This window comes from Carettochelys insculpta, chromosome 23, assembly GCF_033958435.1.
Source record: "Carettochelys insculpta isolate YL-2023 chromosome 23, ASM3395843v1, whole genome shotgun sequence".
NCBI lineage: Eukaryota > Metazoa > Chordata > Testudines > Carettochelyidae > Carettochelys > Carettochelys insculpta.
Genome location: NC_134159.1, coordinates 13574727 through 13598467, shown reverse-complemented (window position 1 = coordinate 13598467; position 23741 = coordinate 13574727). Strand labels below are relative to the sequence as shown.

Here is a 23741-nt window from a genome sequence, read left to right as displayed (position 1 = left end):
ATATGATCTGGGCTGGGATTGGAGGCAGAAATCATGGGCTCCTGCCCAGGGAGCATGGACTTGGGATTTCTCCTGCAAGTGCAGGGCTTATGGCTTCCCAGGAGGACGGCATCTCTACCTTTTCTCCTGCTGAAGGAAGTGCTATATGGCAAAATCCCTACCTGCACCTAGCCTGCAGCGCATGGGAACGGCCCTTGTTGGCCATTGGAGCCATCCCAAGATGAGCTAAAGGCTTTTACCCCCGTGACTGGACAGGATGGTGCAAACGGCAGTGCTGGGGAAGAGGGTGGTTAAAACAGAGGTGGTGGTTGGGTCAGCTCAGGGCAGCTGTTTGGTGCTCCCGCTGTGGGTTGCTACCTGAGTCTGTCCCATGGCACATGGCTCCTGCTGTTTTAATGCCAGTCACATGGGGTTCTCCGCATGTCCTTGCAACACCCAGGTGACTTGCAAGGCACCTGGAGGGACCATGGGAGAACAGGTCACTCTGTATTGAATGGGGAGGCAGGAGATCATTTCAATCCAAAATCCAGGAAGTGGACGGTGGTTTAGCCCTGCCTGGCTGGCCTCTGCTCTTGTCTTAGTAGTGCTGGTCTCTCCCTGTCAGTGCTCAGCTTTTCATAGGGGGACCACAGCAGGGAAGCAAGCTGGGGAAACAAGCTGGAATTAGCTTTTTGGCCTGTTCTTTGTCCCACATCCCCCAGCTCGCTGCAGGGCTGCCTTTGTGCCTGGGGAGAACTCTGTGGCTTCTCCCGAAATGTTGGATATCATGGAGATGCCAAAGTGCTTCTGCCCAGAATGGAGCAGCTCGGGTGTGGCCTGGCCAGAGCTGGGAGGATGAATTGTCAGGATCTGGGGGAAGGATTTCAGGTGGGCTATAGAACACTCATGCATGGCGGTTCCCAGGGGCTGGTGTTCAGAGGGCAGGTGGGATTCGGTTTGCACACAGTTATAGAACTGAGCAGCAGAAGGAGCCCATGTGTCTATCTCAGGCCACCAATGCTGCCCATACTCTTCACCCAGCGCCCAGAGTGAGCCCAGTGTCTTACAGCCCACAAGAGGGGAGACTGTTAACGTACCACCGACGGGGAACAGGAGGGGCACCAGTGCCGCCCGTCTGATTAGCAAAGTTGAGAGGCATCATCAATACAGAGAGAGATGGAAGTATTATACAGTCAGAGACTATGGCCAGCAGTGTGCGTTTCTACTGGTGGTGCACATCTGTACATGCTTTGCTGCACATAACAAAATTTATTCCACCCACAAATGGAAAAAGTTAGAGGGACCATTGGGCACTGGTGCCCATCACTGCTGCAGTTGGGAGGTAGATCCAGATAACCCTAGCAAGTGAGGCATATCCTGCTGCGAAAAACCCCCACGGTCATGACCAATCTGGCCTGGAAATTGCTTCCTGACCCCAAATACTGCAATCAGTTAAACCCTGAGCACGTGAATAAGAACCGGCCAGCCAACACCAGCTGGCATGCTTGCCCACCCTGTGCCATATCCCAGCTCTGGCTGTGGTTCATCCTGATGGCACAGGGAAAGGAGAGAACCCTTGCTGATGCCAGACAACTTTGGGTCACCAGCAAATTGCATTAGCTTATTCCTGCTTGTGCGTGCGTGTGTGTGTGTGCACGCACACAGGTTGTTAATAAAGATGTTAAATGAACTCCCTGGGCCAATCCTTGAGGAATTCCCCTAGCAATCTCCCTCCAGTCCGACAGTTCACCATTCAGCACAACCTGTTACTTTCCCCCCATTAGCCTGTTCCTTACCCGCCTCTAAATTCTTGACCCTAATGCCCATTGTCTCTCATTATCTCCCATATGGGACTGTTCAGTGTCATACTGCATTTGCATTCAGATGGTCCTGAGTCCTTGCCAGCGAACTCCATCCTTGTTTCTTTTGGGGAAGTGCAGAGAGCACGGAGGAGGTGCGGTTTGCTATCCTAAATGGCACCGGAGGGGTGAACTGATGCTGGCAACATTTGCAGTGGGGCCTAGGACTATAAAGGTGGAAGCTGTACTGGAGACAGAGCTCTGGCATCTTTACCCCCTTATTTAATCCTGCTCTGACCAGGGGAAGGCCATGCTGGTTGCAAAACATACCTCAGACCTGACTTTGTTGTGACTTTCACAAGGGGTTGGCGCTGGTGGGAACCGCTGCTGCTTCAGGCAGGAGCAGCTTCAATTGTACCTCAGTGAGCAGTGACGAGCTGAACTCTGGGGACAAGCAAAGCTGTAAATCCGGTTGGTGGAGGCCTACCAGTCAGGCTGTCCACCCGTGTGAGGCCGTCTGGTCGCCAGGGCTACATTTTTGGAATTGGTGGCATTGCTTTTTATTCCTGGGAGATACAATGGGCCATCTCCTGCAGGGGTCTGTCGCCCAGGGTGAGGGTTTGGTAGTGAGGTCACTGCAGTGACCTTATTTCTCATGCATTAGTTCAGTGGGTCCCAATGTTTTCACTGGTGTGAACCCTAATCACCCTCCCCCCAGCTGCTCAGGGACCCCTGTCCAAGCCAAGTCTAGCTGCTGCGTATACTTCATTCAGTGAAAAAGGAAACGTAAATAATTAACATTTGGACCTTCCACTTGTGGGTGCCTCCACTCTGCTCACCAGTCACCTTTCTCTTCAGTGAGCCCGATGTCGGCCACAGAGCCACATTGAATGCCTGGCTAACGTTCGTACGCTTCTAACCGTCGTGATCATTTCATCACACAAAGGCGCCACAACATAGATTTTCAGACGGCAATCAATAACGTTATTGGAAGATGTGTAATTTAAAAATAATAACTGGTTGTAACTTTGCAGTTTACGTAAAACTTATTTTCTGTGGTCATTTTTATATTTTTAATTTTTTTCTATGGATCCCCTGCAGTACCCTCGTGGACTCCAGGTTGGGAACCACTGCATTAGTTTGTAACTATCTCCTGGGTGTGTGTTCTGCTTTCTGTACAGGAGGCAGGTGTAATTGTCTGGCGAGGTGGGTTTTAGCAGAAGTGCAAAGCAGAGGCTCAGCATTGGCTTGCAGACCAGGGAGGGCCCGGCAGCATTGCTGGAAGATCGAGATCATTGGAAAACCTGATTTCATTGTTTTTTGGCCTGTCTAGCTCGATGACTTGAACCTGCCAGAAATCAAACGAAAGCGGCTGGAGGAGAAGAAGGAGGATGACAAGAAAGAATTCAAGGACCTCTTTGAGCTGGAGAGCGACTCCGATGAGGGGAGCAGTGGATTCTCTGTGCGAGGTATGGGGCTGGGAGGGATTGGATTATATGTTGCAGAACAGCAGGGGCCAAGTTCATCCGCAGCGCGAGATGGCGCAGCTCTGACTTAGGGGAGTTGCATTACTGCCGAGTGTGGCCTGTCAGACGTAGGGACATGGAGTGAACCAGCATTTCAACCAGCTGAGAGAAGCTGATTCTGAGCCTTTAATTTTGCCCACATGTCTTTGTGCTCAGCTTTTCTCCAGCGCAATCTAAAGTCCCCACTAACCTTCATCTCCCTTCCTGACCCCCTGAACTTCTCGTTCTTTGTGAACCCTGGCCAGTAGCGCTCTGATAGTTTCGCATCGGGGATGCTCAGATGCTACAGTGATATGACTGTGATTCAGCCGCTTCAAGGAGTTCTGAGAGAGCCCTCAAATGCAGATCTCTGGTCCTGTGTGTCTCTCTCTCCTTCCCCATCTGAACAACAGGGATCATAGCACATCCTGCGTCATAGGGGTGTTGTGAGAATAAAGAGAGTACAGACTGTGAGGTACATAACACCCCATGTAGCTCCAGCAACTTCTGGTTTTTAATGGCTGCACTGATTTTTGGTGGGGCAAGGAAGTTTGGGTTTGTAGAGAAGAGTGGTGTAATTCACCAGCTGATCACTAGGGTCCGCGACAGAACATGCTTAATGACACCACTGGGCAACTCAGAAAACTGTCACATTCTTCTTTCAGAGAGGCTTGTGTTTATCTCCTGGTTTCTGATGGTTTCATTTCCATTTATTGCTAGGGGCTTTTTCACCAAAACAGGATATTTTTGCTTCTTTGTGGGAGCTGACCAGGTCCTCTTTCTTAACCCCCACTCCTACTCTTTTAGATTTCTGACCTCCCGCAGTGGGTAGTGATTATTATGCTGTGCTGGGGAATTAAGCCAAAGAAGTGGGTGAAATCCTGGTTTTTGTTGCAGCTGTTGCGAATCAAAAGGATGGGAGGGAAAGTTCAGAGAACTTTTACCTATCAGCTACATGTTTTAATTAATGGATTTTGCAGGTGTCCCTAGTGGTGAAGAGGAGCAGGAAAAATAAAATGCACAAGTGAAACTGATGAATGCTGAGATCCCTTCAGGTCTCCCAAACACTGGGCTGGGGCTGGGCTTGAACTCTTGTGGAACAAGTCTCAGCAATTCCCAAGGGTTAATAGTATGCACAGTTGAGAAGGACGGCAGTTCAGGACTCCTGGGTTCTATTTTGGACTCTGCCACCAGCCTGCTGCCTGCATTGTTAGAAAGGTCACTTAACCTGGAAACTTATTCTCAGTAACTCTGTGAGGTACTTTGAGATGCTCACGACGGGGGCCCTATCAGTGACATGAGATTTCTGCTTATTTCGTTTGCAGAAGAGTGAGGGGCGATTGGATAGCAGCCTTCAACTTCCTGAGTGGGGCTCCAAAGAGGACGGAGAGAGGCTGTTCCCAGTAGTGAGGGGTGACAGAACAAGGAGCAATGGTCTCAAGTTACAGGGGTGGGGGTCCAGGTTGGATATTAGGAAAAACTATTTCCCCAGGAGGGAGGTGAAACACTGGACTGTGTTACCTAGAGAGGTGATGGAATCTCCATCTCTAGAGGTTTTTAAGTCCCAGCTTGCCAAAATCCTGGCTGGGATGACTTAGTTGGGGTTGATCCTGCTTTGGGCAGGGGGCTGGACTTGATGACCTCCTGAGGTCCCTTCCAGCCCTAGGTTTTTGTGGTAAGGCCATCCCTTCATCTCCTGGTCCTGGTCACCTTTACCAACGACACCTGCTTGGGCTCTGGTCACCTGCCTGCCCGCCCCAAAACCCCTGACGAATGCAGAGCTTCACATGGTACGATACGCTGCACTGCGTAGAGGAGCGGCCTCTGAGATCGACACAGGCCCCTGCCCAAAGTGAGCCACACTCCACTGCAGAGTGGTGGGCGTCTGAGGGGGCTGGGGTGCGTCTCTGGTAGAGGAGCGTAGGATACATGGTTGGGCCCATGCAGTCCAGTGGCACTGCCATCCCTGTGGAGAATGATGGGGGAAGCCTGGTAGGCTGAGGCAGGCTGGCGGAATGAAATGAGCTGTTGTACCGACCTGTTGTGACGCCTCTTAGATGCTGGTAATCTTCCTTGAGAACGTGGCCAGTAGTGCCTGCCTGGGCTGATCCACCAGGGCCCTCAAATGGGAGCCTGGCCTGTCAGCCGGATTCCTGAGGTCCTGGCCCCTGTGCGGGGTGATGGAAAGCACCAAGCCCCAACTCCTGCATAATGTGGGGCCAGTCTGGTGAGCAGCAGGAGGCAGTGGCAGCGGTGGTCTGCTGTGCTTCAAGGAGTGCAAACACTGACAGCTTCCCCACTGTGGCAAGGTGTGGTGGAGGCAGGAGAGAGGAGAACCCACTCTCCCCGCTGCTGCAGCCTGGCCCTGCACTTTATTTCTGAGGTAGAAGTTTGCCTCAAAAGAGACAGGAAGAGTAGCCAAGAAGTGTCTTACTGCCTGTTAAGTCTCCTCCAGTGAACCAGCACCATTTGCAGCTTTTCTGGGGCTTATATGCACCCCTCCCAGCGGCCAGGCCATAATTGCAGAGTGGGGTCTGTACTGCTCCAATGTCCCAATATCTTACAAGCTGTGCACCAGCCCCATCCTTTCAGTAGGCTCTGTGCTCGCAAGCAGAACGTTGCTGATGTCTGTATTGGCTGTTCAATATCAAACCAAGGTTTCAGCTCGCCAGAGCGGAGCACGACTCTGCAGCCTTGGCATAAGCTGGCAGGTGGGATTTTCAAAGTGGTCTAGGTGATTTAGAAACACGTCGTCCATTCATTTCGCTTGGAAAATTTCAGCCCAGCCTTAATCACTCGTGTCTGCCTCAGAACATGAGAGCAAGGGGACGTAGCGGTAACTGAGGGTTTGTCTGTGCGATACGGAAGATGGAAATGGTTAGGGTTGAACTTCTGGACCAGTTGCATGCAATCAATCTGTCTGGGGTCGGCAGTTGACCACTGCTTCTCAATATTGTAACGTGTAAGGGAGGTCGATGGAGAAAATCTCCCATTGATCTCCCTCTGTGTGGACAGCCAAGTCGGTAGTTTGCAGATAAGTCAATTCTAGTGCTGCAGTTGCCATAGCTAGACTTGGGTATCTGCAGTCAACTTACCTGCCTAGTGTAGACCAGGCCCGAGAAGAAGCAAATGGATGAGGAAACACTTTTTCCACACAGCAGGTAGTAGGACTGTGCAACTCTTTGCCACTGGATGTGATCGCGGCTAAGAACATACCAAGGCTGGACATTCGTATCCATAAGACTGTTCAAGGTTATGATTAATGCTAAATAAGTAATACTGGGGGGAGATACAACTACATTTCAGGGTTTTAACCAGCCTCTTAATTATTAGAAATTGGGGCAGAACTTTACTGGGGGAGCTTCTACCCCACACTGGCCAGTTGTGGGGTTCTTGCAGCTTTCAGAGGGACCTGGGTTCTGATCGAGTCTGGTGGTCCCTATAGTAGTGCTGTGGAATGTAGAACAAGCCTTCTGTCCCTCCCTCACCCAACTCTTTTTTTTCCTTAATTGAACCTACCAGCAGCTGCAACTGGCTCTTGCAGTGCACAGAGCTGGCCTAGAATAGAAATGCATCCCCCTCCCTAGTCAGAAACGGGGCATTTGGCAGGGGAGCCCCTTCCTTGTTGACAGCATCGGCCTCTTTCCAGTTGTGGTTCAGTTTTGCTCAGGCAGATCCCAGCCTGCGTTCAGCCAGTGGAAAATCAGACTTTAATAGCTAGGAAATTAGCAATTTTCTGTTAATTAGCTGCTGTTCAAAGCCCCGTTCTCCCCCACCTTTTTTTAATTAAATATTGCAGTAGTTAAGTGCTCATTAGGGTTTACAGTGACTGTGATCTCCCTGGAATAGGTTAGCATGGAAAACAGCAAGGTTCCCAGGCTTAACTGTCACTAACTAAAATGCCTTGCTTGTTAACTAATGTGTAGCAAATGTCAGGGTGTTTGGAGCCCAGGACAGCAGGTTTATTCAAGGGACTGTCCCACTACACACAGCTTTGAGGAAGGCTTAAGATGCAAACTGAACAGTAAGGGACAGTTGAGTTCAGCAAGTAGCAGGGGAAAAGTATAACAAAATACCAGCCGCCCGTTCCCCCAGCTTTCCCAGGTTCTGTAATTGGAAAGCAATTAATTGTGAAAGGAGAAGTGTGGCTAATGAGTGTAGCAAATGAGGGATTTCACATGCACAGCCACAGAATCCCGGGGGGGAAGCGGGGGTGCTGATTACAGCCATCGCTTTAGGGGCTGAGGTGGGAGAGGACATAGCTGCTTTGGTCACAGCAAGAGCTTCTTCCCAGCTTGTCCTTGGTGACCAGGCGGTCCTGTTGTGAGCCCCAGCGTGGCACGTGCCTGTCTGGAGCATGGCTGGACCGGGATGGACTTGAGCTGGGTAGGAGCACGCCCCAGGCCGGGGTAAGCCAGCAGGTCTTTGCAGGATCGGGGCTGGTGCAGGAGGCAGAGGGGTTCTGAGAGCAGAGCTGCTGATGTTACACCTCCCTCGGCCGTGTTCCCTGCCGGGCAGGAAAGGCTCTGCCTCTGCGTGCTGGTCAGTGGAGAGCCGCATGACACGCAGCACCCATCTACCTTGTCTGGGCAAGTCGGTTAAAATCCCCCATCCAGCCACAAGAGCAACTGAACATCCAGCCCCTCCCCTCCCTGTCCCCCGTACCTCTCGACACCCAGTACAGTTCCCCAGTGCTCTCCCTGTCCCTTGTCCTCACGCCCTGCGTGCCTCAAATGCCCGTGGCCCAGCTGCAGGGGTCCTGATGGACATCACTCTGCTCCCTGGCTCCCTCGTTCCCTGAGACTCCGGGACTGGGACACACGAGAGCTCAAGGCCCAGCCTGGCATGTGGGCACAGCCCCTGTGCAGCAGCCTGGTGTGAAATTGGGCTGTGTTGTGGGCGGGCTTCCTTCTGCCCCAGGAGGGGGGCTGGGTGGTTGTGGGAGGTAGTTAGGTCGGCTGTATACCGGCTGTGCAGGCACGGTCAGAATGGCAGGCTGCTGTCTGTCCTGCCGGAGTGTGCCCTTGTAGCCAAGAAGGCTTATGGCATATTGGGGTGCATTAGGAGAGTCATTTCCAGCAGAGGTAGAGAAGTTGTTACTCTCCTCAGCACTGGTGAGGCCACATCTGGAGTATTGTGTGCAGTTCTGGGCCCCCCCGGTATTGAAAGGACGTGGATGCATTGAAGAGGGTTCAGTGGAGAGCAATGAAAATGATCAGGGGGCTGGAGCACATGACCTATGAGGAGAGGCTGAGGGATTTGGGCTTATTTAGTTTGCAAAAGGGAAGAGTGAGGGGCAATTTGATAGCAGCCTTCAACTTCCTGAAGGGGGCTCTAAGGAGGATGGAGAGAGGCTGTTCTCAGTAGTAACAGAAGGCAGAACAAGGAGCAATGGTCACAGGTTACAGCAGGGCGAGGTGGCGGTTCTAGGTTGGATATTGGGAAAAACTGTTTCCCCAGAAGGGTGGTGAAGCACTGGAATGCGTTGCCTAGAGAGGTGGTGGAATCTCCACCCCTAGAGGTTTTTAAGTCCTGGCTTGACAAAGTGCTGGCTGGGATAACTCACATGGAGTGGATCCTGTGCTAGGCAGGGGGCTGGACTTGATGGCTTCCCGAGGTCTCTTCCAGCCCAAGGATTGTGTGATTCTAGGAGTATGGGGGTGAGGTTCCTTTTTTGGGCAGCTCAGTGTGCTCCCTTGTGGTCACAAGATGGATCTCTCTACCCACCCCGCCCCACCCCCTGGCTTGACTTACGGCAGGAGCTCCACTGCTGGCAGGGTTTGGGGCAGGAGTGTACCCCAGTCTCTGCTCTTGCCTTGGTGCTGAGGGCTGCAATCTCGCCATTCTCCAGCTGGAATAGGTGTCTCCTCCTGCCCTCCCCCTGGGGGTGCACCTCTCCTCCCCCCTCCTGCACCCGGGGCTATGTACTGCCTCCTGCCCTCCCCCTGGGGGTGCACCTCTCCTCCCCCCTCCTGCACCCGGGGCTATGTACTGCCTCCTGCCCTCCCCCCGGGGGTGCACCTCTCCTCCCCCCTCCTGCACCCGGGGCTATGTACTGCCTCCTGCCCTCCCCCTGGGGGTGCACCCCTCCTCCAGCTGCACGGGGGTGGGATGGGGACCTATGTCCTGCCTCCTGCTCTCACCCTGGGGGTTGTATGCAAAGCCCCAGCAGCAAATGGGTTCATCCTGGGCTTGCCCCCGTCCCTCCAGCAGCACTGGGACAGGGGCTGTGTACCACCTCCTGCCCCAGCTGCACCAGGGGGTCTATGTGCTGCTCCTCTCTCCCACCAGGTTGCGCGAACACACGCCAGTGGCACTGGTGCAGGGAGGGGATTTGCTGCTTCCTGGCCCACGTTCTGTTGCACGAAGCAGCTGCCAGCAGCTTGGGGTGTGCTGCCTGAGCAGCCCTTGGTGCAGCTCCACTCAGCTCCCGGGTGGGGACCAGGCGCCCCCCTCTCTCCTGCCTCCCGGGGGTGGGAGCAGCAGATCTGCCAGAGCTTCCTTGGAATCCTCCCCGGGGAGTTCCTGGGGAGCCGTATCCCCACCCTGCGGGGAGGTGAGAGGGTCCATAGGCAGGGGCAGGGGGTGTTGCTGCCCCTTATGAATAGATGGGGGGGGCAGTACTGAGGGTGCGGAATAGGAGAGGAGATACTTGTGGGCCAGAGGCTGCTCTGTAGCCCAGGGAGCAGAGCACAAAGGGGCTGGGGAAGGACTTATGGGGGGGGATTATGTAATTATGTAGTGCCGGGGGGGGATCAGTGGCAGGTACTGAAGGGGAAAGGATTTTGTAGGGTACAGCGTCTCTAGTATAGGGTGCAGAATGGGATGGGGAACAGCGACATGGGGCAGCGCCACGATAGAGGGGTTCTTAAAAGGACACAGATCGTGTAGCCCAAGGGAGGCGGGAGATGCTCCTGCCCATGTGAGTCCTGATGTTACCGTGTGCGCCCCCGCAGGTCTGCTGGTAGCAGGGTGAAAATCCGGGCCGTTAACAGGGGGAGGGAACCGTAGTTAAAAAGGGAAGAGACCTCTGTGAGGTCCTGCACCCCCTTTGGATGGGCTCTGCTGCTTCTGCATCCTGGAGGTGGCTTCTCTTCGGTGATAGGAGAGCCCAGGCACCGGGTGTGTGCCCCAGGCAGGGTTACGTGCGGATTCAGAAAGGCTTGAGGTGACGATAAACCATTCCAGTGATTTTTAGGAAGAGCTCTCTGCTGTACTGGCCTAGCTTGTATGTACCTGCGGCAACTCCAGCAGACTTCGTTGGAGGCGGGGAGGGACCAGGGGTTTGCAGGTACAGTAGGTGCTTAATTGCATCCATTATTGGTGGTTTTCCTTAGGGTCCACCATAAAATAATGAGGAATTGATTATTTTTGCTGTAAATTCATGTTCATGCCCTGGGCTGCCGCTGTGAAAATACTTCATACCGTGGCTAATGATTTATTGTAGTGCATGAGTGTAAATGTGTATTGTGCATAAAAATGTACACAGTTCTCTGTGTGTGAGATATATGTGCATTATATAAATTCCTGCCCATTGTTTGTATATGTACAATGGATGAACAAACATGATGTTGGTTGAGTATAATATAAATATCTACATGGATGGAGGAAGACTGTGATTAAAGGGGCGAGGACCAGTGTCCCCTCTAATCTCTTCCATCTTCGTGCAGATTTTTTCCATCCATGTGCAGGATAAATTTTGTTACATGCACCAAGACAAGTAAATGCGCACCACCGGTAGAAGCACAAAACCTAGCTGTGGGCACTCTGTGAATTAGCTTGGTGGTGTTTGCATTTCTTCTGGGTGGCTGCACAAGTGCACAGCTTACATGGAACATTGGTGACAATACAATAGCTAAATATACCATGTAAAGGTGTGTGTAAAATACACACTCTCATTTGCGGAAGTTCAATTTCTAGGCAAATAAATCAAAAACATCATGTGTTTCCCTCTGCAAAGATCCACTAGCAACTTAATGCAATGCGATCCAGAGCCCAGGGCTTTTCTCCCCCCACCCCCCGAGCTTCTGCTGCAAAGAAATCCAACTCCCAGGCGAGGCTGAGCATATACAGATACAGATACATAAGTAACCACATGTAAGCAGTTCAATGGCAGAAGACTATATTCATAGCTGGTGTGAGCAGACTCTACAGGAAAAAAGTAGAATTGTCCTCATGCTTCAGGGCTGATATGGGTCAGGATGCTCCAAACTGTCCGTAGAAGAGTTTCGTGCTCTCTAAAACATTTAGTGCTGGCTACTGACCCAGACCGGTCGCTTCTGTGGTCTGCTGTGGCTGTTCTTGATTTCACCAGATCACATACTGGGCACCTGAGAAGTATTTAGGTGGGCTGAAATGGCATTACGCTCTGTCTGCAACATGGTAACACGTGGATACTACATCTGTTCAAACCCTGTTTGGGTTTCTCTCTGCGTCACGTAGGGGTATGAATATGGTGGGATTTGGCAAGTGTTGTCTGTCAAGATGGCAGCACGTGTTGCATGTGGGATTGTGCGGCTACAGTAACGTTCAGCATGTTGTCTTTTTGCCCTTTAAGACACAACAGCTACCTAAAATTACCCCAGATGCAATCCAAAGAGCCTGGTCTTGTCTCTTTGCTTCCATCAGTCTTTAATTCCAGACCTGAGCATGATGGAGCCCAGTAACTTTCTGGCCCTGGGATTGCGTCCGACCCCCCAGCTCCCTGTTTTTGCTTAAAATCTGATGTTGCAGACTTGACTGGTTGTGTGTATTGGAGAGGGAGAGGGTGTCGATCAATACTTAGCCATAAAAAACAAGGCACATATGTAGGGTCCAGTCTTAGCCACCTATGTATTGGTGAATGTCTGCCGTGCTCACTTCCCCAACCTAATGATTCTCTCCCCCAGCCCTTTCTTCAGGTCTTTCGTTTCTGTCAGGCCCGTCCAGGGCTGTAGCATTAGGTTCAGTACCTGCTCAGCCTTTCCTGGAAGTTGAATTTCTTTGCAGCAGAAGCCCAAGGGAGGGGGAATGAATAGCCCTAGGCTCTGGGTCGCATTGCGTTCAATTGCTGGTCGATCTCTGCAGAGGGAAACACATGATGCTTTTGATTTTTTTGCCTAGGAATCGAACTGATTTCATTTATTCTCCCAGCCCCCCTCCCCCCAAAATTAAAATAAAACCACCGTCGCCGACCAGTCCTTCTGCTGGGATGTCCCTGTCAGCAACTCTGGCTGCTGCATGCTGATCCAGACCTGATCTGAGCCAAGTAAAGCAAAGTTCCGTCTTATTTTTCCCATCCCTCTAATTTTTTCTAGAATAAATTTTATGTGCACCAAGGCATGTGCGGATGTGCATCACCAGGAGAAGCGCACGCTGCCACCTGTGGGTGGCTGAGGGCGTTCTGCTAATCAGCTGGGAGGCACCTGAATCTCTCCTGGGTGGCCACCTAAGCTCCCACCTTACAGGGTGGTTGGGCATCAGGTATAGAGGGATCGTCTCCTGCTACTTTTTAACCAGTTAAAACATCGGCCTGGAAGGGGTGAGTGAGCCTTTGGGCTAAGCTGTGAGGGTACAGGGAAGAGGGGCGGGAAAGAGGCTGATATTACAGACCACACAGCTCAGGGTTTACTGGGCGAGCCAGACCGGAGGTGGGAAGGGGTCTGGTAGAGGAGGGGGTGGGCCGAATGTTCCCAGAGCCACATGGGTTGTCAGAGGGTCAGGATGCAGGGCGGGGGACGCGCGCGGCGTTGATGGATTGGTCTGTCGAGGGCAGGGGAGGGGGGCGGCCGTGGTACGCATCCTTCTCATTTGCCAGCTGACAGGGCGCTCCGGGAGGGAAGACGGCCGCTGCTGGCAATTATTAATGGCTTGGGGAGAGATGCCGGTTGCCTCGTCATGAGGCAATTAGTGGCGAGAAGGGAGCGTGGCTGCATTCTCTCTCCGGGCTGAGCCGTAACGAGCAATCCGTCTGCATTAGGCAGCGGTCGCCCTCTAATGAACTCGAGCAGGTTTCTTGGTTTATCAGTCACGTAAGCATCTTACATCAGCGGGGGCGGGAAGGGTGGTCCAGATGTTTTCATTTGTTCAAGAAATAACTGTGGCCTTGTAGAGGGCAGCGGGCCTGGCGTGGGCCCCTGTCTGTGGGATTAGGCAAGCGAGCTGTAGGCGATGTGCTCTCTGGGTCGGGGGGGGCAGGGGAGAGAAGAGGGATTATTTCTTGTATCGGGTAATTAGTCGCCCGCGGTGTTGCTGGGTAGGGGTGAGGGAATAGGTTATATAATAACAATAGATGATTAGCATAAATGGCTTTGACCTCTTTCTCGCTCCTCTTGGGTTTTCCACAAGAACTCCCGTGTGTCAGTTGCATGGTCGTGATTCTGCAGCCAGTCCCTGCAGAGCCCCGCCCAAGTGGAGCTAACCCAAGGACCGGGACCTATCATAGCACCGTGTCCCTGGGATGATGTAAGGGTGGGCCAGTCTGCTCCCGCTCATTGGTGGGGTTTGACATTCTCTGTCCTGTGGGGTCCCTGTTGAGGGAGTCTGTCAGCAGTGTTCCTGCTAATTATTTCCGTCCATGAGGAATAAATTTTGTTATGTGCACCAATGCATGTGTGGGTGTGCACCACCCATAGAAATACACGCTGCTGGCGGTGGGCGTTCTGCTGATCAGCCGAGCAGTACCTGACTCCCTACTGGGCAGCCACCCAAGCGCTCAGCTGACCGAGAACGCTGCTAGCTGTGAAGGCAGGGGAGAGTGTGCATAGAGAGGGCACAGGGAAGCAGAAAACAACTGTGCATCTGATAAGAACCTCCACTGGAGAGTTGCCGGCAGTTCTGGGGCAGGGGAGTGGCATTCCTATCTCCCCAGCAGTGAGGAGTTGGCCTGGGCCCTACTTTGTGGTAGGTCGGGGGAAGCGATAGACTCAGGGCTGGCGAGGGTGCCTGGGAGCCCTGAAAAGGGCCTGCTGTGAACAAAGGTGGGTGAAACAGTGCCGTGGGAAGAAGCGGCATGAGGGCCGTGTGCTGCCCCAGTGGTGAGCATGTTACACATCCCCTCTTGTGCTGGTTCAGAGAGGGGGCAGCTGCAGAACTTTGACCCAGGCTGCAGCAGTGTGTGCTGTTAGCACCGGATGTCCCTGGTTTGAACCCCGGTCTCCCAGACGCGGTGACGGTTGTCACATGGGCACTGCATCCACCCCCAGGAAGGTTTGCCAGGCACCAGTCTCCTGCCCAGGCATGAGCATCGGGCCCAGGGACTGAGTGAGTGTGGAGCTTATTCCTCCAACTCACCAGTCACTTCCCACTCCTACCCCCGACCTGGTTGTATTTCCAGACCCTGCGTGGGAGACCCCAGGTGGTTGTGTGGATTGTAAGCAATGGGCGGGAATTGGGGCTCTGGTAATCCTGCATGTCTGGCTGCCAAACTGGGGAGTGGCACAGGGGTGTGGGAAAGCATGTCTGTGCCAGTACAGCCATCCAGGGGAGCTCTGGCTATCAGGGTCCTGCCTCCCCCTCTCATCTCCAGACACTCGCCATGAGCATCTCCCTAAAGGCCATCTTCACAGAGCACCCAAAATTCCAAGTTGCAAGCTGGGCCTTTCTCATTCAATCCTGCAAGGTGCTGAGCACTCTCTGGCCTCCAGTACAGCAGAATGGCTGAACAGGAGGCTTGGTCCCAAGGCAGTGCACTCAGCATAAATTGGACTACAATGCTCTCTTGTGCCTCAGTTTTCCCATCTGTAGAATGGGACTAGTAGCGCTTCCCAGAAGGGTTTGCTATCATGCACAGAGAGCTTGGTGATCCAGGCACAGAGAATGCTGTGGAAAGACAACGTCTGTGGAGGCAGGCCCAGACTTGCTTTAAAAAGAAGTTGTGTCATGCCTTTGTGGCCTCTTAATGAAAAGCGTGTGTTGGAGACAGTTATCGCCAGCTGCTGCAGAGGGACTTCTCCCTTGATAATGGGTGGAGCATTTTTTAAAATTTCTTTGTTTGGAGCCAGTTATTATCTGCCTCCCCTCTCCTTTGTTTATTGTTTGTTTACTGTCAACCCGGCCCCAAAGAAGCTTGGAGCTGATCTGTCCCACTGAGAGACCCAGAACCTGGTGGTGCAGTATATGGTCCTCTGGTGTGTGTAACTGGACAGAGAAGGAAAGGCTCTTTGGCTACATCTACGCTAGGCAAAGTAAGTCAACCACAAACACGCAATTCTAGCTGTGGCAGTTGCATAACTAAAATGGAGCTATCTGTGCTCAGCTCAAGTGGCTGTCTGTACTGAGGAAGTTTCTCCTGTCTATCTCCTGTACTCCTCCTGTCTCACCAGGAGTACAGGGGTCGACCAAGACCCCTGAGAGTGCGCATTGGCAGGCCTCTACTAGACACACGAAATCAAACCCTGCAAGACCAACCCTGAGCGGGTCGATCTTCCGGGGTGGCGTAGGCATAGCTCCAGGTGACAGGACCAGGGGGATTTCCAGGCTCCTGTCTCTGATGCCAGCCAGTACCAGCTGCTTGACAGAAGGTGGATGAGCCCTGCAGTCGGGTGTCGTGGGATAACATGCCCCCAAGATCAGAGCTTATTCTGACCTCTTGATAGCTAGAGATGGGTTTGAAGCATGAGGCTGAATATCCCTGGCAGAGCAGTGCCTTGTATTACCTATTCACACACTGCCCATCCTCAGCCAGAGAAACAGCCCATCCCTTTCTGAACCCAGCTGAGCCTTTACCTGGTGTTTGGTTTGTTTCACCACATGCTTTTTGCAACCGGCTAGCCTGGCAGTAGAGCCGGGCAGCTCATCAGAATGGCTGTGACCTCCCGGGAGCACTGGCGGATTTCCCATCCTGTCCGGGTGCCGTCTCTCCTCCCCCTGCACCAGTAATAGCTTCATCATTAAAGTGATTAATGCAGGCTTTACAGCGCCCACTTTCCGACCAAATTGTATTAAAAGTCAAGCTAATATTTCCTAGTCGAGTCAGCAGGGACTCCTGGAGGCAGGGGGGGCAGAGGAGGGATTGCGTGCAGAGGGCTCTCGGCTCTCAGAATTGCAGGCAGCACTGTGCTGTTTTACGCAAGCGATGGGTCGGCCTGTGGCATCTGGGTGTTGTGCTGGTGCGTAGGGTTAATCCAGTGTTGGTCACCCTTCTGAGCTGGTTGCCCCTCTGAGCTTCCCAAAGGAGAAGAGGCTCTGGAGACACCCCCCCATCCCTCTGCATTCCTCCTCCTTGCATGGGGGAGAGTTGTCCAGGGTTCCCTGTAAGCTGAGCGCTTGTGTGGCTGCCCGGGAGAGATGCAGGTGCTGACCAGCTGATTAGCAGAGCACCCACAGCAGGTTTTCCTACTGGTGGTGCACATCCCCTTATGCCTGGGTGCACATAACAAAATGTATTCCGTCCGTGGAACCCGTAACGGTCAAATCGCCCTTCTGACCAGCTGTTCCCCAGATGAGCCTTGATTCCACCTTCTGCCTCCTGGCTGCTCTGACCCTCTTGCTCAGCCTGAGCGGGTGAGCAGGATCCTGCTCACGGATGGGCACAGATTATCTCCCTGCCCTTGGGCACAAGAGGGACACAGGCGCCAGCCAGTGATTGTCACTGTTTGGTTCTGGCCTTGTCCTGAGAGACGGGTGCTGTCCCTCGCACAGGCCAGCCGGTGACCGATCATCGTTTGATTCTGGCCATGTGTTGCCCAGGCCGTAGGGTGTGTTGTGTTACATCCCAGCCCAGTATTCAAGCTGGGCCAACCCTGTGCCAATTTCTGCTTCCCCCCCGCCCTCCCCAACTCACCCTTCTGAAGCAGAGAAAAGTGGGAGGGGCTGTGGAGTGGATCGAGCTCTGCACAGACGTCTGTGGCAAAGCAGAAGTCGCACGGAGGGTCTCTCTGCCCGTGAAAGTGGAGCTGTGACATCCAGCCCAGATGGACCTGCCCCACCTAGCGCATTAGGCATTGAAACGTCACTGCCGTGGTGGGAGAGGTTAGAGCCTCGCCCCACGTCGAAGCCCTGCTCCCTATTTGGGCAGGTGGCGCAAGTCCATGTCCTTGTGTAGATGTACGCAACCGGGAGTCGAGAGCAGGCGGTGCAGGTCCATCTCCTTGTGTCGACGTACACGAAAGGGAGTCGAGCAGGTGGCACAGTTCTTTCTCCTCGTGTGGACGTGCGGGAGCCGAGCGCAGGCGGTGCGGGTCCGTCTCCTCGTGCGGTCGTGCGGGAGTTGAGCGCAGGCAGTGTGGGTCCGTCTCCTCGTGTGGACGTGCGGGAGTTGAGTGCAGGCAGTGTGGGTCCGTCTCCTCGTGTGGTCGTGCGGGAGCCGAGCGCAGGCGGTGCGGGTCCGTCTCCTCGTGTGGACGTGCGGGAGTCGAGCGCAGGCGGTGCGGGTCCGTCTCCTCGTGTGGACGTGCGGGAGTCGAGCGCAGGCGGTGCGGGTCCGTCTCCTCGTGTGGACGTGCGGGAGCCGAGCGCAGGCGGTGCGGGTCCGTCTCCTCGTGTGGTCGTGCGGGAGTTGAGCGCAGGCGGTGCGGGTCCGTCTCCTCGTGTGGTCGTGCGGGAGTTGAGTGCAGGCGGTGCGGGTCCGTCTCCTCGTGTGGTTGTGCGGGAGTCGAGCGCAGGCGGTGCGGGTCCGTCTCCTCGTGTGGTCGTGCGGGAGCCGAGCGCAGGCGGTGCGGGTCCGTCTCCTCGTGTGGTCGTGCGGGAGCCGAGCGCAGGCGGTGCGGGTCCGTCTCCTCGTGTGGTCGTGCGGGAGCCGAGCGCAGGCGGTGCGGGTCCGTCTCTTCATGTCCCAGGAAACGAGCTCGACTTGGGAAATACTTCTGTTGCTAGCGATTGGTGTGTGGGGGCCGGGGGTGGTTTGGTCCACGCCCTTTCCGGCCTGGTGACCAGCGCAGAGCAGTGGGGAAGTTCAGGGGCCAGGTGTCTATCAGATGAGCTCTCCGAGTTGCTAGCTGGTGCTGACAGCCCCTTGCACTCTCACTCTGTGGTGAATTGGCAGGAGCTTTTGTTCTGCCTGTGTCCTGTGTGTGTGCAGAGAGGCTGCTCGGGTTCTCTCGGGTGGGTCACATGGCGATCCATCTTCCCCCTGGCCGGCCCCTGGGGGGAGTGTGGCATTGTGACAGGGCGCAGGGCTGAGCTCCATTTGTCCCATTGTCTCCGTACCTAGTAAATGGAGGCCGGGGGCAGCCTGATTTTGGTTGGGGGCGGAGGAGCTGGCAGCACTTGGGACCGACTTCTTAATGGCTCTGGGTGCAGCTCAGGAAGGAGCACCAGTCAGGCTGGCGGCTGGAAGAGGGGAGGAGGCTCAGAGAGAGGGAGACACAACAGGAGCCCCAGGAATGGGCAGTAAGGAGCTGGCAGTAGCCGGAGGTGGATGGCTGCTGTGGGAGAGGACAGAGCGGGACACTAAGGCTGCCATTCCCCTGCCTGGGTAGCCTCCAGTGGTCTGCCTGGGGCTGTCCCTCTGTCGGGGCAGGGGTAGGATTCCAGCCGCCTGCTGCCTTGGGAGGGCTGCCCTGGATCTGCAGAACAGGGGCAGCCAGCGAGCTTCCTCGGCAGTTCGCCCCCGGCTGTGCGCTGCCTGGGCCGCCCACCAGTGGGAGGGGAGCTCAGGCCCCAGTAGGGTCTGGGAACGGGAGCAGGCACCAGGCTGTCTTTGTCCGTGGTGGGCACGTGCCCCCTGCGATGCGCCAGTTGCTGGAGGAGGCCAGGCAGTGCCCGTGGGCCAGCGCTGGGTTAGGGCTTAGCACCTCCTTGTTCTTCTCCCTTTCTCCCTCCTGCTGCGCTTTCCTCCCAGATCCCCACCCCGGCGGTAGCAGAGCCGACAGCCGCTCGTTGGTGTCGGCTGGTGGATGCCAGGCTGGGGTTGCTCCCACTATGGCAGGACACCGTGCTACACAAATGCCCAGCGGTACTCATGCCTGGCCGCAGAGGTGACTCCCTTGCCTCTGCTGTCCTGCACCGGCAGCCAGCCTGCCCAGTGCAGCCGACGGTGCCGTTAGCCTGCGGGCACGTGGCTGTGGTGCTGGCCCTGGCTGGCTGGCGGCCCCAGGGCGGGTGCACACGGCAGGGGATCCTCAGCCGGGAGGTCTGTGTAACCGGACAAAATAATTGCAGGCAAATGGAAAGCCGGGAAGGGCTCAGCGGGCAGCCCGGGCGAGGCGCGGGATCTGAGCAGCGAGGAGGACGAGGATGGAATGGAGGAGGAAGAGGACGTCAGCGACGCAGAGGGTGAGCAGCCAAGGAGGGGTGGCGGCGGGTGGGACCGGGCTGATCTCGAGGGGGGAAGGAAGGGGCAGTTTACATCCCCCCAGCCCCAGCCTGGCTTTGGAGAGCTCATGCAGGAAGGCTGAGCGCCCCGTTTCCATGTGCTGGGCAGGGCTCTGCAGCAGCTGGGCGAGTGGAGGGCTCAGACGGATGAGCACAGGCCGGCCGGTTCAAGGACTGCCTGCGGAGAGGCTCAGGCGCACTTGCTCCCCACAGCCCGGCCTGGCTCTCAGCCTCTCCGCGGGTCACGTCCACGCCCACGCCCAGCAGTGGCACTTCACCTGAGCCGAGTGAGCGTATTTCCTCCCCCGCCCCCGGTGGGGTGTCGGGCAGACACGCTTGGGGTGTGGCGGCGGCAGAGCAGTCAGCACATGGATGGTGGCGCGCGCTGACCGGTGCTGCTTCGTTACCAGGGCTGCACCTAGCCTGCGACCCAACTGTGCTTCCCCATTAGCGGCCGGTGCCCGGGAGGGGGCACGCGGGCTCGAGCTCAGCTTCTCTGGCTGGCCCTGGCAGCATTGGATACCAGCTGTGCTTCCCAAGACCCCCAGGCTGCCTGCCATGAGCCGGGACTCCAGGGGCCAGCCAGAGCCTGAGGCACAGCCTGGCCAGCTGAGACGCTCCTCCTCTCTTGCCCAGCTCAGTGCAGCTTATCCAGCGCTGCCCTCTGGTATGCGCCGCACTCGCCTCTGGCAGCACGACCCAGGCACGCCTGCCGCTCAGCTGACAGAGCAAGGCCAGGCCTGTTGCGCCTCATGGCTGCCCTGGGCCCTGCTCGTCAGTAAGAGCAGAGCGGGGTCTCAGCACCACCGAGCCCAAACCCCCTCACTGCCTGCGCTGTCTGAGCGGCAGCTTGCCTGGCTGGCCATGGGCAGTCCCAGCGAGAGCCTTGCCCGGAGCCTGTCTGAGTCTGCCTGGCAGATGGCTGAGGCGTGGCACACGCACGCCAGCGCCAGGGCCCAGACTCGGTGGGCATTGGATACGTGCTGAGAACAAGGCTTGGGAAGGTTTTCCTGTCCGCTCCAGCCTGGCAGGCCCCGCTCCGGAGGGCGGCCCGGTGGGAGCTTTTCCCATGCAGGGCTTGACCCCTCGGGCTGCAGTGGGAGGGTTTGGAAGAGCTGGGCTGGGACCAGGGCCCTGTCCTGTGGTGCTGCACCCCAAATGAACCGTGGGCCTGTCTCCTAGACCACAGCGTATGGGCTGGCCCAGCTGGGGCGTAGGCAGATACGCAGCAGAGCAAAGCCACTGGAGGCTGCCCCAGAGCTGCTGGGTGCCTGGCTGTGGCCACGCCTGGTGCTCGGGGTTGAGTGCGAGGTGGGGATGGGCTGGGAGCTCAGCTGTGTTTTCATAGAATCATCGAACAATGGAGCTGGAAGAGATCTAAAAAAGCCATTAAGTCCAGCTCCCTGCCCTCGGCAGGACCAAACCCACCAGATCAGCCCAGGCAGGGCTTTGTTGAGGCGAGGCTTAAACAGCTCCAGGGATGGAGACTCCACGACTTCCCTGGGTAGAACATTCCAATGCTTCACCACCCTCCGAGTGAAAAAGTTTTTCCTAATGTTCAACCTGGACCTTTCCAAGCGCAACTGGAGACCATTGTTCTGTGTTCTGCCATCCGTGACCACTGTGAACAGCCTCCCTTCAGTATGTTGAAGGCTGTTATCAAGTCCCCTGTCAGTCTTTTCTTCTGCAGACTAAACAGTCCCAATTCCCTCAACCTTTCTTCATAGGTCACATGCTCCAGACCCTAATTATTTTGGTTGCCCTCCGCTGGACCCTCTCCAGTGTGCCCACATCCACCCTATAATTGGGGGCCCGCTAGGATTAGGTGGTGTGGGGTCATTTTCACTCCTGCTGTGTGGCAATCCAGGCTTCAGGCCACCAGGGTTTCAGTGGGAAGAGATCAGGTGCTCGCACGTCCCTGGGGGAGGCAGTTACATGTTGGGGACACTCTGGCGTTTCCAAGGCTCCGGCCGGAGGAGCTAATCTCCAGCCTGGGCTCAGAGGCTGGAGGGCCTCTTGCCAGGCCAGTGGGTTTTGCTGGTAGTGGACTGGGAGAGGGGAGCCCAGTTCTGCAGCTCCCCCCAGCCTGGGCTCCTCCAGAGGAGGAAACGGGCGCGAGACCCAGCTCTGCCATCAGCGGCGAAGTGCCCACGTGCTGTCGGCGCTGATGCTGGGGTGGTGCTGAGCGAGCACGGCCCAGGAACCAAGCGCAGAGCAGCCCTGGCTCTGCAGGGTCCCCGTGGCTTTTGTGGAAGGAAGACTTGGAGGGGACTGGGAAGTGTAGCAGGGCCTCTGTACGCCAGCTCTCCCTGGTGCTCTGCTTTGCAGGGGGCTCTCAAACCCCTTCAAAAGGACCAGGGGCTCCCGGGGGCAGAGCTCGGGGCTCGTTTTCCAAATGGGTACGGGAGCCTCTGCAGGTCCAACCCCCACGCGCCAGATACAGAGCAGCCGTCGAGGGAGACGTGTCTGATTATGGGGAGCTGGGAGGAGAGGCGTGCGGGTAGCTTAGGAGTCCTGCTTGGCTCTTTCCGCCACTCTCCCCTTTCCAACACTGCATTCAACACACACAACCTGTCTCGGAGCAGGCGCTGCTCCGGAAGCCCCCAGCGCTCTCCCTCCCACGCTCTGGGAGCTGCGGCGGTGCCTATAAATTAATTAGCATCTGTGATTAATTAGCGATGGGTCGCCTGCTCTGCCTGCCCCCTGAGAAAGCAGGATTTCCACCTCTCTGCTCCTTCTGCCCACAGGGGGAGCTGAGGAGGGGCCCTCCACCTCCAAGGAGACACAGAAGCAGCTGGCCTATGCCCAGCGGCTGTCCTCGGCCGACCTAGAGCTGCTGGCCCAAGGGGAGGATGACATCTTGGAGGACCTTGATGATGAGTTTGACGACCTCACCGGTGACTGAAAGCTCTGCGCATGCTCTGGGCTCCCTCCCTCTGCAGCTAGGAGGGCGAGTTTGGGCCTTCACCGCCACTCGAAGCTGGCCACGGTTGGGATCCCTCGAGGCTTCCCTCCGCCTGCTCCCCAGGCGGATTCGGAGCAGCACGGGACAGGCAGCCCGCATGGGGTGGCATTTCTCCCCACTGCAGCAAAGATGCTGCCCAGACCTTCCCGCCGGCATGGCAGCGTCGGGAGCGCAGTGAGATTTGTGGGCACGTCAGGGCCGGTAACACTGCTCTGCAAAGGTAATAAAAAGCCCTCGTTAAACTCCAGTGCTGTAAATTATGCAGGGTTCGGCGCCGGCCTGCTGGAGCCCAAAGACGCCAGACCTTGGGGGACTGGCTCCTCGGCCCATGCACTCAGCTGCCCAAGGGCTGGGCACTCTGCCAGGCTGCTCGCAGGTGGCCTGCCTTGTGTGTCTGTAGCGTCCCAATCCCTGGCAGCTTCTCCCGCTTGTCATTCCAAGCAGCTCAGAGCCAGGCACGGAAGCAGGGGGTGCGCAAGAAGAAGCCGAATGGAAGAGCCCGCCCCAGCTAGTGGGTCAGTCTCCCCCCCAAAGACCAGCAGTAGTGCTGCTTGTGTGCTTCGTACGGAGGGGTTCTGTTCTCCAGCGCGAGGGCTGAGCAAACAGGCCTGCCTCTCCCTTCGGCTGCCTTATTGCTAGCCAGGCTCCAGCTCTGGATTTGCTACCTGCGTTTGTACGCACGCACACGCAGTGAATTTCCTCAGTGATTCGTGCAGGGGAGGGAGCAGGTTCAGCGGGGGATGGACTTTCGCCTGCAGAGCTGCTGTTGCTGGGGAACAGGGTGTGGGGGAGAGGTGCCAGCCTGACTCTCCGCTCCCTGGTTGGGTTTGCCAGGCTGGCAGCTGCGACAGGCTTGGGAATGGGGCAGCAGAGTTGTTAGGGGGATGGGCTGAGGGGCTGGGTGTGGTGCCACCTTGTCGCATTTTGACCGTCACAGCTCTGCATGGGATTTTAAAAAAGCAAGTGAAAAAGATTCCCCTGCTGCCTTGGGCACCTGAGGGTGCCTCACGAGGGGCAGTGCCACTGCGGCTTCAGGGGCGTTTGTGTGTGCCCACGGCCAATGAAAATGAGGCCTGTGTGGCTCCACACAACCTCAGGAGGGCGTGTTACGCAGCAGCCTCTGACAGCGAGGGCCGCATGAGGCTACATTTTGCTTACACGCCTCTTCCGAGGAGCTCTGTGAAAATGCATCTCAGCCAAGCTGTGACAGGACCCCAGGGCAGAGGCAGCGCTAGGCCCCTGCCCCATGGAGCCCCTGTG

General features: G+C 56.0%; 1 protein-coding gene across 1 annotated transcript in view; it reads left to right on the top strand.

Moving 5' to 3' along the window:
* The window catches only part of NOC2L (NOC2 like nucleolar associated transcriptional repressor), a 96346-nt gene extending 73113 nt beyond the window's left edge, over positions 1-23233 (top strand). Inside the window, exons 17-19 of the mRNA XM_074975993.1 lie at positions 3112-3247; positions 19364-19477; positions 22264-23233. Of these exons, the coding sequence (XP_074832094.1) occupies positions 3112-3247; positions 19364-19477; positions 22264-22421 (408 nt within the window). The 3' untranslated portion in view covers positions 22422-23233. The remainder of the gene's footprint in view (positions 1-3111; positions 3248-19363; positions 19478-22263) is intronic.
* Positions 23234-23741: the final 508 nt, after the last annotated feature.